The following is an 18515-nucleotide window of genomic DNA, read 5'->3' as shown; positions in this document are numbered from 1 at the left end:
AGTGGGGGGGGCATATATGTGTAGGTATGTGATTTTGTGTGTGCACATGTGAGCACATATATGTGGAAGCTAGAGGTCATTGTCAGGTGACTTCCTCGATTGCTCCCCATCTTATTTTTTGAGGCAGGGTCTCTCACTCAGCCCAGAGCTTGCTAATTCAACCAGGCTGGCTGGCAGTGAGACCCCAGGACTCTCCTGTCTCCATCTCCTTAGCACTGGGGTTTATATAGGTTCATACAACTAAACTGACAGTCTATGTGGGACCAAACTCAAGACCTCCAGCTTGTCTTGCTGACTGGGCATTGTTGTTGTTGTTGTTGTTGTTTACTCTTTGCTGTTTAGGCTCTTTTTTTAGGAGGGGCCTGCCATCCAGCTCCCAAATAAATACATGGAGACTTATTCTTTCCTATGAATGCCCGGCCTTAGCTTGGCTTGTTTCTAGCCAGCTTTTCTTAAATTATCCTGTCTATTTTTTGCCTCTGAGCTTTTATCTTTATCCTATATACCTTGCTTTACTTCTTTTTTTTTTTTTTTTTTTTTTTTTTTTTGGTTTTTCGAGACAGGGTTTCTCTGTGTAGCTTTGCGCCTTTCCTGGAATTCACTTGGTAGACCAGGCTGGCCTCGAACTCACAGAGATTCGCCTGGCTCTGCCTCCCGAGTGCTGGGATTAAAGGCGTGCGCCACCACCGCCCGGCCTTGCTTTACTTCTTACTCTGTGGCTTTGCTGTGTGGCTGGGTGGCTGGCCCCTGGAGTCCTCCTTCTCTTGCTTCTAGATCTCTCTCTCTCCCTAGAGTTCCCCTCCTGTTTATTCTCTCTGCCTGCCAGCCCTGCCTATCTTTTGTCCTGCCTTGCTATTGACCCTTCAGCTCTTTATTAGGCCAATCGGGTGTTTTAGACAGGCAAAGTAACACAGCTTCACAGAGTTAAACAAATGCAACGTAAAAGAATGTGACACATCTTTGCATCATTAAACAAGTGTTCCACAGCATAAACAAATCTAACACATCTTAAAATAATATTCCACAACAGAGCACTCCTAGGCTGTCTTCTTTTGTTGTGCATTTTATTTGTTTTTGAAATAGTGTCTCACTATACAGTTCAAATGGGCCTTGAACTTACGATGCTCCTGACCTAACCTCCAGAGTACTGGAATGGTGGGCATGTGCCACCACATCTAGCTCACTGTCTTTCTCCTGAGTTCTCCAGAGGCCACTTGACTTATGATGGCCCAGGAGATTAAACGAAGGGACCAAGATTTACAATAATGTGAAACAATGCCACTCTGTACAGCAAAGAGTTTTGACAAACTATCAGTTTTTATAAACTGTTTTTTGTTTGATGTTTTGTTGTTTTGTTTGAGATAGGTTTTTTCTATGCCGTCCTGACGGCCTGGAACTCATTATCTAGACTAGGGCAGCCTTGAACTCATAGAGATCTATGTTTTGTGCCTCCTTACATACTGGGATTCGGGGTGTTTCCCACCATGTCCTGCTGTTGTTTGTTTTTAGAGGCAGGATGTTGACATGTAGCCCAGACTGGCCTCCAACTCATGGCCCTCATGCCTTAGCCTCCTGAGTACAGGGATTACTTGTATGTGCCACACCTGGCTACTCTGGTTATTTTTAAATGGTTTCAAAGTATTACATTTCTCCTTTTTATTTTGAGTATCTGGAATTCATATTTTAAAACTCTTTGGGGGAAGTTGATAGCTTTAAAAATAGAACAGTGTTCTATAATAAAACAGTTTAAGAATAGCTGGAGTTGTAACTCAGCGGCAGAGTGCTTGCCTAGTATGCTTGAGGTCCTGGGGTCAGATCTTAGTGCCATGAAAATAAAAACTAAGGGCTAGAGAGATGGCTCAGTAGTTTAAAGTGATTGCTGCCCTTGTAAGGGACAGAGTTGAGTTCCCAGCACCCACATCAGACGGCTCACAACCACGTACGACTCCAGCTCCAGCAGAGCTGATACTTTCTGGCCTCTGCAAGCACACTTGTACAAATGTGTGAGAGTGCACACATACACCACACACACACACACACACACACACACACACACACACACACACACAAATAAATAAATAAATATCTTCAAATTTTTTAATTTAAGCTAGGTGGTGGCAGCATACTTCTTTAATCCCAACACTCAGGAGGCAGAGGCAGGTGGATCTCTGAGTTTGAGGCCAGCCTGGTCTACAGAACTAGTTCCAGAACAGGCTCTAAAGCTGCACAGAGAAATCCTGTCTCAAAAAAAAAAAAATTAAATTTAAAAAACTTTAAAAATCTCCAAGAACTGCCAGGTGGTGGTGGTGCACACCTTTAATTTCAGCACTTGAGGAGGCAGGGGCAGGCCAATCTCTGTGAGTTTGAGGCCAGCCTGGTCTACAAAGCGAGTTTCAGGACAGCCAGAGCTATTACACAGGGAATCTCTGTCTTGAAAAACAAAAAACAAAACAAAATAAGATTCAAGAACCACTGAGATAGGGTGAGCTGCCTGAGTTCTTTTGTTGGGGAATTCCAAGTGTTAGTTTTCATGCATTTTCTCTTGGGTCCACTATTTTCCTCTAAAAGAACAATCCATTCCAGTACTTCAAAACTTTCCAGGACTCCCCAACACACTTAAAATAAAGTGAAGATTTCCAGCCAAGCCTACAATAACTGGTGCTTGTTCCTTTTCCTATTGTAGACTTGGGAGTCACTTTCCTATCCACTCACTACACTCTGGCCACGTTCATCTTCATCCATTGTCTTCGGTGGATCAGGCTTCACCTGCCTCAAGTTCTTTGCACTATAGGGAAATTGTTCCACCATGGCAGGCTAGCTATCTAACATATCCACATGCAGTCCCCCTAAGGAAGACTGAGAGGAAGCTCAGTGGAATCACACTCTTGTTGGAACGACTTCTGGTCCTCCTGAAACACAAGGGAAGCTTGTGGGGTGATGTAGGGCCCTCTCACCCTCACCTGCCTGTCCGCCACACACATTGCCATGAGGCAGCATCTCATAGCTCATCAACTCTGATGACATCCTAGGTTCATGCCCCGCCCACCAAAGACACCACTGCCAACAGCCGTGTGGCATGGCGTCACCCCCTCAGAAGTGATGTCCTGTCATCATGTCATAGTCATCTATCTGACCTCTGTCGTTGCTGTTCTTGCTTCCATGCATGGGGGTCAACAGGAAATGGCACCTTGGGCTACTCTTTTCTCACTGTCTTTACCTGGCAGACCTGACTGGTGTCTGCCACACACACACACTGATCCTTTTGACCAAGTACTCTCCACTCCTCTGCCCTACCCATGCCTCATCTTTTTATAAACTGCTTCCAGTGCTTTCTCCTCATAGAGACTTCCTTGATTAGCTTGTCCCAGATGGACCATTCTGGAGGACACTGTTGGCTCCAATTCCAATATCCAATCTCCCTCGCATCCTTCTTCCTCGGTGGGAAGAAGAGCCATTTTGATTTGCTAGGGTCTTGGTGATCATAAGGTTTAGAAGTCAAGTCCTCCTGCCAGAGCCTCCTTCTTGAGTCCTGGAGTCCCAATATGTAATGATGTGCTTTTTCCAGTAACTGACCTAGAAATGGGCAGGGACACCGTTCTGCCCAGTAACAGAAGCGGATGTCTGATGGGCATATCCGAAAATCTTTACTTTACATATATATATATATAAAAGACCCCAAAATATGACAGCTCTGTTCTTGCCTCCTGGCTTTTGGTTATACTATGAGATTAGGCTTGGACCTCTTACAGCATCCTGTGACCTTGAGATGACAAGTTTAAAAACAAGAGTCAGTACCTAAAGGTGTCAGGACTGACAGACGGAGGCCTCCATCATCTATGAGACTGGAGGGTGTGATGGTAAGTTTTCACTGTCACCTTGCCTGGATATAAACTCACAATAGAAACACACTGAGAAGACCCACCCTGAGTGTGGGTGGCACTGTCCCACGGGCTGCACCCACCCTGAGTGTGGATGGCACTACCCCACAGGCTGCACCCACCCTGAGTGTGGGTGGCACTGTCCCACAGGCTGTGTCTTGGACTAAATAAAAGGGAGAAAGTGAGTGGAGCTCACTGTTGATCTCTGCTTCCTCCCTGCGGGTGCATTGGCTGTGCCCCACACTCCGGCCACCCTGCTGTCCTTCCCTGCCCAATGGACTGTGCCTACAGGTGAGCCCAAACACTCTTCCTTCCTTTAGTCGCTTTTTTGGGGGATCTTGTCACAGCAATTAGAAGAGTAATTAACAGTGTGAGAGCCACTGAATAAACCACCCTCAGAACAGCTCCCCCGAAACTGACTTCCTACACCTTTTCTTATTGCTTAAGACAGTTGAGTTCAGGCCAGGCAGTGGTGGCGCATGCCTTTAATCCCAGCACTCGGGAGGCAGAGCCAGGCGAATCTCTGTGAGTTCAAAGCCAGCCTGGTCTACATAGTGAGTTCCAGGTTAGGCTCCAAAGAAACCCTGTCTCGAAAAACCAAAAAAGACCAGGCTGGTCTAGAACCCTCTGCCTCCCGAGTGCTGGGATTAAAGGCATGCACCACCATACCCAGCTTGTTTTGTGCCTTTTATGTATGTGTGTATATGCACATAGTCTCTGAAGAGTTCTGTCTTTACAGAGCAACATGTCCACGAGAAATAAACACAGTACTATATTTTAGATTTTATCGAATCGTGGAGAGGATTGCTATAAAAAGTCACTATTTGCTCAACTGACAAGTAAGAGGGTGTCCTTGTATTTAGAGAATATAGGACAGAGACAAGTGAAGCACAGGGAGAAGAAAGTGGAGGAGGAGAGAAGGGTAACAACAAATGCTTGTTGACAACAGGTGAACTCGAGGAAAGGCACACGTTCTCCGTCCCGTTCTTGCAATTTCTCAAAAACAACTTGAAAAAAAAAAAGTGCCCAGGAGACTTAGACCCTAAATCACGCCCTTTGGCTGGAGTCGTGCAAGACGTGAATGAGTCTCTTCCTCTCTTTTTTTTTAAAGCCGTTTCTAAAGTCCCGAAGGGGCTCAGGCGATCCAAGTTTCAAGTCCCTGAGGGCCGTCCTTAGCCTCCCTAGAAGTCTCGCAGGCTATCAGTTATTGCACCTCACCTTTTTCCAAAATGCCCACTCACCCCCTTTACTACCCAGTTACTTCCGCCACCAAGTGGAAGCCCACGCCTTTCCGACCCAACCCACGCCACTCCTCTACTCGCAATCACCTCCTTACGAACGAGGCACGTGCATTTAATTACCAAGGAACTACAACGCCCGAAAGGCTTTGCGGCAACGTCCCATTAATTACCGCCAAACAGAAGCAGGTTTCCTGCTCGGGCCCGCTGCTGCATAAGCTTTTGGGAGTTGTAGTTGGCTTCAGAAAAACCACCGGGCCCGCGGAAGACAGCAAACCACGCTTCCCAGAATGCGTTGCGCTCGGCTCTACCAATTGAAGGGACGGATCTTGAAGGGGGGCGGGGGAAAGGGAGGAGCTGCTGGCGCACGCGCAGTATGCGAGGCTGGGGAATTCATGTGGAGGTCAGAGTGGAAGCAGGTGAGCGTGGTAGGGGTCGTGCGGGCCTCTGTTTTTATGTCCCCGTAGCCCTCCTTTGCTCGTCTGTGTGCAGTGGGGGCATGGCATGCATGTGTGGGTACGCCTAATGGAGAAGGGGGAAAGGCTGAGCCCAGAACGAACCAGGAATTGTGCAAGGGACTGGATGAGGAAAAATCCAGAAGCTAGTAGAAATAGAAACGACGGTGTCCTAGTGTCAGGGGCGGAGGATCAGTGTGCGTGGAGAAAATGGGATAGGCTCGCAGTTGAGGTCTGGGAAAAGGGAGGGAAGATTTGAAGAGCGCACGCAGGGCGACTCAGGGGCGGGGCATTAAAAAGTTCAAGGCTGAGCGGTTTCTAGTCTGTCAGCTCCGTGCTCCCACCCACCCCGCCGCAGCTCCACCTCCAGTCCTTCCCTGCTCTGCCTCCCTGCACCCCTGCCCCCTCCCGCTTTCCCATTAACAGGTGTGGGGAGGAGTTTTCCAGTGCCTTCTAGAATTCCGATCTGCTCATTCTAACCCTGGTTCTACTACTTAATAGTGTAACCGCTCTCTGCACCAGTAGTAATTTTCATAAAGAAACTGAAGGTTAAATAAAACTGTTGGAGACTGCCTAACTTTTTTGTTTTGTTTTGTTTTGTTTTTCGAGACAGGGTTTCTCTGTGTAGTTTTGGTGCCTGTCCTGGATCTCGCTCTGTAGACCAGGCTGGCCTCGAACTCACAGAGATCTGCCTGCCTCTGCCTCCCAAGTGCAGCGATAAAAGGTGTCCGCCGCCGCCAGCACCACCACCACCACCTGGCCTGAGACAGCCTAACTTAAATGTCAACAGGAATTATCCTTTTTGTTGTTGGCGTAACCCTTGTAGTACATTATTTGAGTTATTTTTCCAAACCCAAATTGCACAGAGCCAACCATACACATACTCCTGTGTCTAGCAAATGGGAGTGTAGTTTTCTGTGGCACGAAGTTCTCTGACGCATCGTTCCTATGGTGAGCCAAGTGCACCAGGCTCTTCTTTGAATGGCTCTAAAGAAAAGAAACATCTGCAAGAGCAAACGGTGATGCTACACTTTGCAAGATGTTGAGTGTTATTAGGAGGTGTTCAGTGAGTGAGTTAGAGCTCACAGGAGTAGATGCATGAAGATTTATCCTGAGAAGTGAATGTTGGGCCCTGGAGAGGGAGGGCCTTCTCTGAGGATTTCGTGTCGAGTTGTTTTATTTTTACCCCTTGTTTAGGTGTGAGTGGGTGCGACAGAAGGAATCATGGCTGCCAAGGTGTTTGAGTCCATCGGAAAGTTCGGCCTAACGCTAGCCGTCGCAGGAGGCGTGGTGAACTCTGCCTTATATAACGGTGAGGCGCTGAGGCGGGGGGTGCTTTCTGGATGATTTCTGTTGATCTGCACAGCCCTTTCGACATTCCTGAGGCTAGCTGCTGTCTGAAGGTGTGTGAGATTCAGGGAGCTCACCCGCTGCTACCCCACAAGCTATAGGTGTGTGTTAGCAGAGGCCCTGTCTTCACTTAGGCAGGGGTTCTCAGCCTCCCGAACGCTGCGACCCTTTAATACAGCTCCTCGTGGTGTGGTGACCCCCCCCACCATAAAATTATTTTCGTTGCTACTTCATAACTGTAATTTTGTTACTGTTATGAATCTACTACTTAATAGTGTAACCTCTATTTACATTTAATAGTATAACAGAATATGTCAATATCTGTGTTATCCGATGGTTTTAGGTGACTCCTGTGAAAGGGTCATTTGACTCCCTCCCAAAGGGGTGGAGACCCACAGGTTGAGAGCTGATGACTTAGAGCCTTTGTTCAAGAGGAGCCCTGCTGCCCAGGTGCTGGGTGGATGTTTCTAGTGCTTTAGCCAGTCTGAAGTGGTGCTCTATTACCCAGATGTCTCTGCAGAGTGGCAGGATCTCATTGGTCCACCTCTGCAGGTGAGTGAAATAACTTGGCAGATTCCCTCAGCTTGAGAGACCACGTCCTGAGAAAGAGGGATTTGCTCAGCTAGTTGCAGAGAAAATAATTTCTGAGATGCATTGCTCGGCATTGAACAGTGCCGCAGGGCTCAAGCTAGGTTTGCTTTGACTGTTTTTATGGCCTTAGAGGCAAGTCCCTTCTCCACTCCTCTGCTTTCGCAGTGGTCAAACAACAGGACTGAACTAGTTTTTCTCTTAAGATTCCCTCCAATTTTGATGCTGTTCAGAACAAACAGATTTGATATACTCCCTGTATGATTTGATATACCTCCTATACAGTTTTTTTGTTTGTTTGTTTGTTTGTTTGTTTTTTGAAACAGGACCTTACCATGTAGCTCTTGAATGGCCTGGAACTCTATGTAGATCAGGGTGGTCTAGAACTCACAGAGATCCACATACCTCTGCCTCCTGAGTGCTGGATTAAAGGTGTACACACCTCTATACCCAGCTCAAGTGTAGTGGCTTTAAGCAACTCAGCCACATCCTGCTATTTTGTCTTTTTAAGACAATGTCTCCTGTAGCCTTTGAACTTCTGAACCTCTTGCCTCTGGCTATATGACTTTTTGATGAGTATTATTTTCAGAGTGAAAGTTTTTAGGCCAATTCTCAATTCAAATAGGAAAAGAGAAAGTAGCTACTTCAGCCAGGGTCTGGGGGCATACTCCTGTAACCCCAGTACCCGTAAGGCTGAGGTATGAGGATCTTGAGTTCCAGGCCCATCTGGGCTACATAGTGAGATCCTGTCTCACAAAGTCAAAGAGGAGAGGGAGGGAGAGAGGGAGAGAGAGATCTGTTTATCTCATGAGGCACATCTTGATTCCATAGTTTATGTACCTTCATGTATACATCTGTAGAGCATTTTTTAAATTTCTCTCTGAGTACACAAGACAGCTATGAGAAAGATGCTGCTGGCCAAGCTGGCCATAGTGGCGTTTGCCTTTAGTCTCAGCACTCAGGAGGAAGAGGTAGGTAGGTCTCTGAGTTCGAGGCCAGCTTGGTATACATAGTGAGTTCCAGGACAGCCAGAGCTACATAGTGAGAATCTATCTTGGGGGCGGGGATGACACAAAAAACCACAGAGTCGTATTCTCCTTATGCTGCCTGAACCGGTGGGGGGAAGGATGAGACAGACTTGGGAGCTCCAGACTGATCTGAGCTATATCCTGAGACCCTGCCTCCAAAAAGGACAGAACAATGGGAACATCTGCATTTCAGGATGCCCGTAGTGGGGCTCCTGCTTCTGGGACCATCGGGTTAAACTGGAGCGCGTATGTACATGTTGGCAGTGAAGAGCTCTTGAGTTATAGAACTCTTGGGAAGCAGTTTCTGGGATGTGTTGGTGGGAGTCGGCCCTGGGGTGGGATGGTTAATTAGGAATTCAGTGGCCAGTTCTTGAAAGGAGAAAGGATGCTAAGGAGCGGCCTTGAAGTACCTGGGGAGACTTACGGGACAGGAAGAGATTGCTCAGGAAGACAGTGAGGAAGAGGGGACCCTAACAAGTGGGAGAAAGAGGCAAGGGTCTAAACGCTTTGAATGTTAATTACGAGGGGAAAGAGGGCCAGTGAGATGGCGTAGTGGTAAAAGTACGCAGGGCACAAGCCAGGTCACCTGAGTGCTGTCCCTGTGGCTTGTGCAAAGACAGAAGCAGACTGGCCACACGAAAATGTCTCCTGACGTCCACACGTGCATCGTGGTATGCGCGTGGCCCCCTCCCAAACACAGGAAATCTATTTCTTTAAAAATAAAGATTGAAAAAAGGGTTGGCAAGATGGCTCAGTGGGCAGACACTTGCTGCCAAGCCTGATAACCTGAGTTTAATCCCAGGACCCACTTGTGGAAGGAGAGAACTGACTTCCGCAGTTGTCCTCTGACCTTCACATGAGCATCACACCATGTGCTCGCGTGACACACACACACACAGTAAGATAAGGAATTTTTACAAATCTTTAAAGGAAGAAGCGAGGATCTTGCAAACATAGGACCCTTTCTGCTAAAGAGCGACAGAGTTTTCTGACCTGTCGTTATTATTTCTTCCTAGTGGACGCTGGGCACAGAGCTGTCATCTTTGACCGATTCCGTGGAGTGCAGGACATTGTGGTGGGGGAAGGGACTCACTTTCTCATCCCTTGGGTACAGAAACCCATTGTCTTTGACTGCCGCTCACGACCCCGGAATGTACCCGTCATCACTGGCAGCAAAGGTGAGTGTCGCCTGGAGCTGATGAAGGCGCTGTGGAGCTGTGGAGCTGTGCTGTGCACCCCAGAAACATCTGTGCACAGCAAAGATGCAAGAGGTTAAGAATGTCTGTGCCAGGTGGTGGTTTCGCACACCTTTAATCCCAGCGCTGGAGAGGCAGAGGCAGCCAGATCTGTGAGTTCCAGGACAGCCAGGGCTACACAGAGAAACTGTCTCTAAAAACAAAAAACAAACAATAAAAAAAAAAAAAAAAAAACCCACAAATTTCTGGTGTGGGAGACCAGGCATGGTGGTGCATGCTTTTAATCCCAGTACTCAGGAGGCAGAGGCAGGTGGATCTCTGTGACTTTAGACCAGCCTGGTCTGCAGAGTGAGTTCCAGGCCAGGCAAGACTATGTAGAGAGATCCTGTCTTAAAGAACTTCTAGTGTGGGGGTGGGCAGGGAGACTGGGGGGCATTGGAGGAAGGGACACGAAAAGCATAATGAGTCAAGAATAAAAATGCCATAATGTTTGTCTGGGGTGGAGCTCAGTTGGAAGAGTCCTTCCTAGCAGGCCCGAGCCCCTGAATTCAGTCCCCAGCACTGCACAGACTGGGTGTGGTGGTGCATGCCTGTAATTCCTGCCCTCCATAGCAGGAGGATCAGAAGTTCAAGGTCATCTTTGGCAAAGCTCTGATATGAGAGTCCCTGTTTCAGAAGAAACAGAAGGAAAGGAAAGGAAATGTCATAATAAAACCCATTACTTTGCATGCTAACTTAAAAGGTTACTTTAAGGACTAGAGAGATGCCTGCTGCCAGGGCTGGATAACCTGAGTTCAGTCCCTGAGTCCGACATGTCAGGACAAGAGAACTGATTCCGGCAAGTTGTCCTTTGACCTCTTCACACACACCCTGGCATGTGCACACCCACCCACACAATACATAATACATAGATAAATAAATAAATGTTAAAGGTTAACTTAAAAAAAAAAGAATTCCAGACTGGTGAGTCGGGTCAGTGAGTAAAAAGCTCCTGGCACCAAGCCTGAGTTTGATCTCTAAAAACCACATCATGGAAGAAGCAGAGAACAGAGTCCTGCAAGCTGTCTTCTGACCCTCACGTGTGTACTGTGATGCACATACATGTACACATGCAAGTCATTAGAAATTACTGTGGAGAATTGGTAGTGTGATTGTCCTGGAGAGGTGTGTGTGGATTTGTAGACTAAAATACATATTTAAGGTAAACACAGGCAGCAGGAGAAATTCAGAGACAGATATAAAGGCTACCCTGAGAGTTTCATACTGGGGGCCGGACACATGGCTAGTGGTTAAGAGCACTTGTTGCTCTTACAGAGAGCCTGGGGTCGGTTCCCAGCTCCGATAAGGTGACAGCGCCATCTGTATGTAACCCCACTTCCAGGGGATCCAACAAGCATGCATGTGGTGCTCATGCAGACAAACATCCATTCTCATAAAGTAAAATAAGTCTTAGGGGAAAGAAGTTACATGCTGTCCTAACTTTGAGGAAATCTAAATGTGTCTTTCCCTGCTGTGGTTGACCCTTCCCATCAGCTCTTGCTCCTCTCTTTCCCTGCTGTGGTTGACCCTTCCCATTAGCTCTTGCTCCCCAGAGTGACTGTCCAAACCCTTGTGGCTGGCAATTTTCCCTTTGCCTTGCTTTCCATGGTCTCTGCTCCAATGGGGCAGACCTCAGATTGCGCTCTCACAGGCCGGGCCCTACGGCACTGGGTTTCTAGTTAGAGCCTGAAGTGATGCGCCCTCACCGGTCCCCTCCCCAGTCAGAGTGCAGGCAGACAGTGGAAGTCGTGGGAAGAAGGCTCCTGTGGGCTTGGTGTGCGGACTGCACTCGATGCCCTTGGTGCTGGCTGGAAGGCTGGAGTACCGGGACGACTAAAAAGAACTATTAAGGACCTCAGTTCTCAAGAAGGCAGGTGTGAGAATAAGCAGCTGCAATCGTGGGAGGAGAAGATGGCCAGGGGCATGTGGAGCAGAGATCTGCCCAGTCTCCCTGGTGCTGTCTCTTGATTGGAGAACCTGAAGAGTGAGAAGTTAGGACAAGAGAGAGAGGAGGGGAATAGGAAGTCTGCCTGCTGGGACCGGCTTGCTGCGGAGGAAAGAGAAAAGGTGGGCTTGGGTAATGGCGAAGAGGGAGGTCGCGTTTAAAATCCCCCTGAACTTCCTGCCTTTGGGCTTTTTTCTGTGTCGTCTCACAGTTGTGCTAAGGATGCAGTACGGACCTCCACTTGTTAAAATTGGGACGGGCGACTCCAAAGATCAGAGGCTGTGTGCATTCGGGGACTTTCCACCCTCTCGGTGCCTGGGGCAGGACCCTACTCACGGGTGGCACTTGGTGCTGGTGCCTAAGCAGTGTGGCTGTGCGTTAGCGCTGCACAGGCCTGAATTGCCAGGGAGCGAGCGGTAGGGGCTGACCGTCTCCCTGAGTGGGTGTGAATAATGAGCCTTTTGAATTCACCCCGCCAATGGCTCACCTGCCTCTGTTTAGACTTTATCGGGGCTCCTTGCACATCAGTGCACTGTGGTGCGATCCGCAGCCTTCTCCGTGCGTCAGGAAGTGGGCCCTGGCTGAGTGTGACGACTTAGCCTTGGTCCGCTGTATACATGAAGGTGTTCTTCCCGCTGATTTCTCCTCCAGCCTCCCCCACCGTTTGTGGTTTCTCTCCATTCTCGCAGACTAGTACGCTCAGTTTGGCTAAAGTCATCAGGCTGCATCATTAGTAACCATCAGGGTGGTGCCACAGCCCAGGTCAGTGGGCGCTGGATGCTGTTTCTACCAGATCCAGGTAACCCAGGCCTGACTCTGCTGACTTGAGCACACACGCCAGCCCTTGGAAAGTCCCACTTCAGAATTCTGGGCATTAGCCTGTTTTGTCTTAAGGTGTTCACAGTCCCAAACACTCTTTAGTCGCACCGTGTGAACTGCTGTCCTCAGAGGGCATTCGGGGCGTACTGAAAAGCTAGTGCAGCCCCATCCTGCCTGTGGTTCCTGACTGCAGTGCTGAGTGATCTGCTGGGCTCTGCTGAGGGACAGACGGAGCCAGCCCTCTCCTAGGGTCTAACCGACATTCTGTGTATGGTTTGTAGTAGACCTGGGCTAGGAAGGTCATAGAGAAGTCCAGCTGTGGTTTTGTGTTTAACTCCCATGCATTCCCTACCCTAAGATTTGCAGAATGTCAACATCACACTACGCATCCTCTTCCGGCCGGTGGCCAGCCAGCTTCCTCGTATCTACACCAGCATCGGTGAGGACTATGATGAGCGGGTGCTGCCGTCCATCACCACAGAGATCCTCAAGTCAGTAGTGGTGAGTGAACAGGACCCTCTCCCCGAGCGTAGAGTGCAGCCCGAGAGGTGGCTAGGTGGCAGGGAGAACAGCATGGCCAGGTGGTTGGTCGGAGGGTGCAGCTATTGGTGGGCTGGTTGTTTCTTCTTCCTCGGTAACCTGTGCTCTGTCTGTCATCCCTTGGGGCCAGGCTCGCTTTGATGCTGGAGAGTTGATCACCCAGCGAGAGCTGGTCTCGAGGCAGGTGAGCGATGACCTTACAGAGAGAGCAGCAACGTTTGGGCTCATCCTGGATGACGTGTCCCTGGTAAGATCCTTGGGGAAGCTGAGGGGAGGGGCTTCTTCTCTTGCTTAGGTGACTGGCTTTGTTTCTGGGCACACAGGGTTAGGTCCTGTGTCCACTTAGCTGGTGTGGGGCTTGAAAACGTGAAAATGGAGGGATGTCGGAGGCCATCGCCTTGGGTCTGTTTTTGATTGAGCATTCTTCCCGTTCCATCTGTCACACACATTTTTATTATAACCTCTGCCCTGGATGGTTCCTAACCACTGAACTTCCCAGGCTCCCTAGAAAGTGATTCCTGTTGGCCTTGTCAAAAGGCTGACAGTTAGGCCTGGGAACAGCTGAGTCTTCCTCTCTAGAGTAGACCCAGCCAGGCTCCTAGATTCCTCAAAACTGAGGGTCCGAAGCTTAGTGGAGGGGTCCTGGGAGCCCCTGGTGAAAGGTGATAAGGGTGCAAGTGATTGGCTGTCCCCCGGGCCTGGTGTGGAGGGGCAGGAGACACCTCGGAGGTGTAGCTTACCTTCTGAGACTTTATATTGACTGTATTAATGTGATGTTGGGTGTCGTAACTTGGACAGAAAGCAATATAGGCAGTATAGTGTTTCAGACCGAGGTGAGGGGAAGGGGTCGTGTTCCTAGAGTCCCTGGGAAAAGCCTTGGAGTAATTTGTTCAGGTAGCAAGGCAGAGTGCTTCCTGTTCCCTCTCTGGCTGGCCTGGGAAAGGCCGGGCTTCCCCTCAGCATCTGTGCAGCTGTTTAAACAGCCATTCTCTGAACACCCTCTGCTCCCCCCAGGCATGGCCTCTCCTGTGCCTCCTAGGGGAGGGAAGGGCATGTGGCTCCCTCTACTGGCAACGTGCCAAGCTGCAGCCTTGGGCTCTGCAAAGCGCTGGACCCCAGGCTCTTCCACTGTTAACACAAGCACCTTGGCTGTGAGAATGCATGGAGTAAAAACCTAAGAGAAACTTGGCATCTTTCTAGACTCTGACCACATACTCCATCCTGGGGAAATGTGGGCTGACCACAAGAAACCATAGCTAAGAGGTGTGAGAAGAAAATTAGATTTCCTGGGGAATTTGCTGCCCTCAGCTGGCCCTCTCAGAAAGAAATTGTATTCTTTAATTACATATTTAGCTTTTCAATTCTTAGGATTGTATTTCCCTATCCAGAGTTTGAGCAAGAAGTGGACCAGGCAGAGTCTAGCAGCTGCAGCATAAGACTTAGCTGGGCGTCTCGGCCTGTGCCTGGGATCCCAGCCCTGTCTTGCCATGAGTTCCAGCCCACCTGGGCTACAGAAAAAGAGTCTGTCTCAAAAAACAAACCAAGGGCTGGAGAGATGGCTCAGAGGTTAAGAGCACTGACTACTCTTCCAGAGGTCCTGAGTTCAATTCCCAGCAACCACATGATAGCTCACAACCAACTATAATGAGATCTAGTGCCCTCTTCTGGTGTGCAGACATACATGCAGGTGGAACATTGTGTATATAATAAATAAATAAATATTTAAAAAAAAAAAAAACAAAACCAAAAGACTTAGGTATGTAGTGTGAAAGATTCTGGGGCCAGGACTTTCTCTGCTGAACTTGGAGGTTGCATGTATTTTAAACAGCAGAGGTTGGGGCTGGAGCGGAAGTGAAGCAAACTGCATTTGGTGCCTGAACCAACGATTTCTTCATTTTGTGCCCTTTTCAGGTTTTTTCCTCTAATTGTTTTTTTTAAGAGCTGAGGATCGAACCCAGGACCTTGCGCTTGTTAGGCAAGCGCTCTACCACTGAGCTAAATCCCCAACCCTAGATTTATTTATTTTTTTAACTCGTGTTTGTATTTTGTCTGTATGTAAGTGCACCACATATATGCATCAAATGCCCTGTAACTGGGGTTACAGACAGTTGTGAGTCACCGTGTGGGTGCTAAGACACAAACCTGGGTCCCTCTACAAGAGTAACAAGTGCTCCTAACCACTGAGCCACCTCTCCAGCCCCTGTGCCTTTTTTTTTAAATAAGTTGGCTGCAGCAGGCGGCGGTGGCGCACACCTTTTATCCCAGCACTCGGGAGGCAGAGCCAGGCGGATCTCTATGAGTTTGAGGCCAGCCTGGTCTACAAAGTGAGTTCCAGGACAGGCTCCAAAACTACACAGAGAAACCCTGTCTCGAAAAAAAAAAAAAAAGTTGGCTGCAGTGACTTGCTCTAGGCTAGGCCTTAGGAGCATTGAGATCTGTTCCCTGACAGAAGTACTGTCATTGGAGACAGTCACATCAGCCAAAGAGTCCCAGCTATTTATATGATTAGGAAGGTCTGTGGATAGTAGACTTGAGCTCTCACTCTGACCAATGGCTTTACCTGCCTTTCTTTTAAAACCTTTACCAGAACTGCTTGTGTGCTGAGATGCCATGATTTCCACCCCGCCCTCTCTTCTTCCTGTCCGAGGGTGGGGGTGCTGTGAGAAGGAAGTGGACTGGTTAATCCATAAGCAGAGAGCATCAGGCTCTTGCATCCCTGGGAACCAGCTGTCGCCCCTGCTCTCAGGGGTTCAGTTTTCCATCTGCCTCCCCCGGCCCAAGTCTTGGAACAGGGCATCAAAAGATCTTGGAAGAGCAATAGTCAGTCGTGGGGGTCTTGGAACCCACAGGTCTTCTCTAGGGAGGTGAGTGATTGATTAGATCCTTTCTGGTGTCCATGGGCCCCATTAAAAGCCCCAGGTGCCATTTTCTTCATGGGATGACCACGGTGAGGGTGACAGAATTCTGTGTAGGCACAATGTGAGCAGCTAAGAATACAGAGGTGTGACTGAGGGGACGGAGATGGAAGAGCATCTCCCTGTGCCTCCGGCTGCTGCTGGAGCCATTCCTGGCCTCTTCCTGCCAGTGGCCGGGGAGGCCTCTGAGCAACACTGTCTAAGCAATTACTGCCTCAGCTTGCACTCACTTTCTCCCCACAGACACATCTGACCTTCGGGAAGGAGTTCACAGAGGCAGTGGAAGCCAAACAGGTGGCTCAGCAGGAAGCGGAGAGGGCCAGATTTGTGGTGGAAAAGGTGAGCGCTCAGCCAGATGGCAGGAGCAGTTTTCCCTTCTCCTGTGCTCGGCCTCCCCATCTGCTGGGTGGCCTACACGTTCGTCATCTGTCATCTGTCTGGAATAACCAGAAGAAGGTGGAGGGAACCTTATTCCTACAATCAGTTCCAGAGTCTTTGGGGAGCTGTCAGGGCTATGAGGGTGTGCTCCTAAATCACTGAAGGGTCGATCGCTTTTTTCCTACTTGCCCACAGTAAAAAAAAAAAAAACCTTCCCCTACACATAAAAATGTTACTCCTGCAGTATGGTCTGCACTGAGGAGTTACTTTCACGCCATGGTTACATAGTGAAACTGACAGCAAAGAAGATCAAATGTGCCAGATGTGCTTTTTTTTTCTGTTGCTGAATCCATCCAGATGTTGGAGAGAGTGGTAGAACACAATGTATATGTGTAGTATCCTGTTCTTCCTGGTGTATGCAAAGGCCGCGTTTGCTATCCGCCTCGCCACACTGATAGTTTTCCTAATGAAGGATGTTTCATTCTTAAAATCTACAAGAGGAATTTAGTTATAGGAAACATAAGCCCTGAGTGGGCAGGGGTGTGTTTAGCTTGTGTCTACTGTGGTTCTAGAGCCTGTAAGAGTGTGGTGATATTGGGTGCATAATAAACATTTGTTGAATAGATCGCTTAACATTTTTTGTCCGTTTGTTTTGATTTGTTCTACGATGACAAGTGGGCATAAAGGGGAAGAGGAGTGCTGGGTAGACAATGCTGACGCCACGGTGAGGGAAGGATTCTCCCAGAGTGCCTCGAGGACTCTGGGCGATGCCTGGCTTGGTCCTAGTCAGGCCGTACATGCAGGGCTGTGATGTAATCCCAGTCTCTCTGCCTCCTCTCCTGTAGGCTGAGCAGCAGAAGAAGGCAGCCATCATCTCTGCTGAGGGTGACTCCAAGGCAGCCGAGCTGATCGCCAACTCCCTGGCCACCGCCGGTGATGGCCTGATCGAGCTGCGCAAGCTGGAGGCTGCTGAGGACATTGCTTACCAGCTCTCCCGCTCTCGGAACATCACCTACCTGCCAGCCGGGCAGTCCGTGCTCCTCCAGCTTCCCCAGTGAGGCCTCCCCTGCTTGCACCTTCTCGGGCAACCAGGCCAGGGCCTCCAGCATCCCGAATACACTTTCCTTCTGCCCCACCCCAGAAATCACTGTGAAATTTCATGATTGGCTTAACATGAAGGAAATAAAAGCAAAATCACTCAGATCTCTAATTATCAAATGAAGCTTTTGTTGTTCCACTTTTTTACCCATTTTCATATCCAAAATTGCCAAGTGCTTATGCAGACTGGCTTTGAGCCTTTTGGAACCCGCTGGCCTTCCACCCTAGGCACTGACAGTTGGCAGAAGAAAGACAGGGCAGTATGTGTGATGGATGGGAGCACAGCTCGCAGCCTGAGTAGACCCATAGCCTCCATCCTGTCATATATTGAAGATTCGAGGACAGTGGCACACACACAGTCGAACCAAAAAGGCAAGCCCGCAATTTTTCCAGCCATTTGAACACAGATGCAGCTGGGGAGGGCCAGAGGAAGCGGTCTATCTTAACCGTAAGGCCCCTTCCCCCTAACTGAGACCAGCGGAAGCAGGTGTGTGCGAACAGGGCATGGAGTGAAGAATCTGCCCAGCAAGGTGGGTGGGCCTGATTTTGCCGCCCCCACCAGAGTCCTAAAACTGGGATGGACTTGGAATAGTGCAAGAGGCCTGGACTGAGATGTGAGTCCTGTTGGAGACTTCCTGTCCGCTCGCTCCCCACATCGGTCCTCTCAGATACCCAATGGGATTCCAACTTGAAGGATTGCATCCTGCCGGGGCTGAGCACACACCTGCCAAGGACTTGTGCATCTGCCTTCCTGCTCCCTCTCTAAAGATTGCCCTTCCTTCCCGAGGGCTCCAAGGGAAGCAATCAAGGGAAGAAAAGACAATGTAAGCTGCTGTCAATAAACGACACCCAGACCTTCCAGCTGCTTCAGGGTTTGTTTTCAATTTGTGCGAGCGAGAGGATCAGAACAGAGTGTCCCAGAAGTTGTGTGTGCGCACGCGTTTGTATCACCAGATGGGAAGGAATATCCAGCGAGACAGAAAATGTTTGGGTTTTAGGAAATGCCTAGTGATGTGTGGGGGATCCTGCCCCATCCTCAAGTGAACCC

The 18515-nt window shown here is 49.1% G+C and overlaps 1 protein-coding gene across 1 annotated transcript; it reads left to right on the top strand.

Annotated features, from left to right (window-relative positions):
* Window positions 1-5452: 5452 nt before the first annotated feature.
* Window positions 5453-17591, top strand: Phb (prohibitin). The gene is made up of 7 exons (XM_028869002.2): window positions 5453-5535; window positions 6769-6883; window positions 9554-9715; window positions 12895-13037; window positions 13207-13323; window positions 16235-16330; window positions 17215-17591. Exons 2-7 carry the CDS (start codon window positions 6796-6798, stop codon window positions 17425-17427), a joined length of 819 nt encoding a protein of 272 aa, XP_028724835.1. The 5' UTR covers window positions 5453-5535; window positions 6769-6795; the 3' UTR covers window positions 17428-17591.
* Window positions 17592-18515: the final 924 nt, after the last annotated feature.

This window comes from Peromyscus leucopus, chromosome 8b, assembly GCF_004664715.2.
Source record: "Peromyscus leucopus breed LL Stock chromosome 8b, UCI_PerLeu_2.1, whole genome shotgun sequence".
In the NCBI taxonomy this organism is placed as follows: Eukaryota; Metazoa; Chordata; class Mammalia; order Rodentia; family Cricetidae; genus Peromyscus; species Peromyscus leucopus.
Note: the sequence above shows the minus strand (reverse complement) of the source record. Positions and strands in the feature narration are given on the sequence as shown.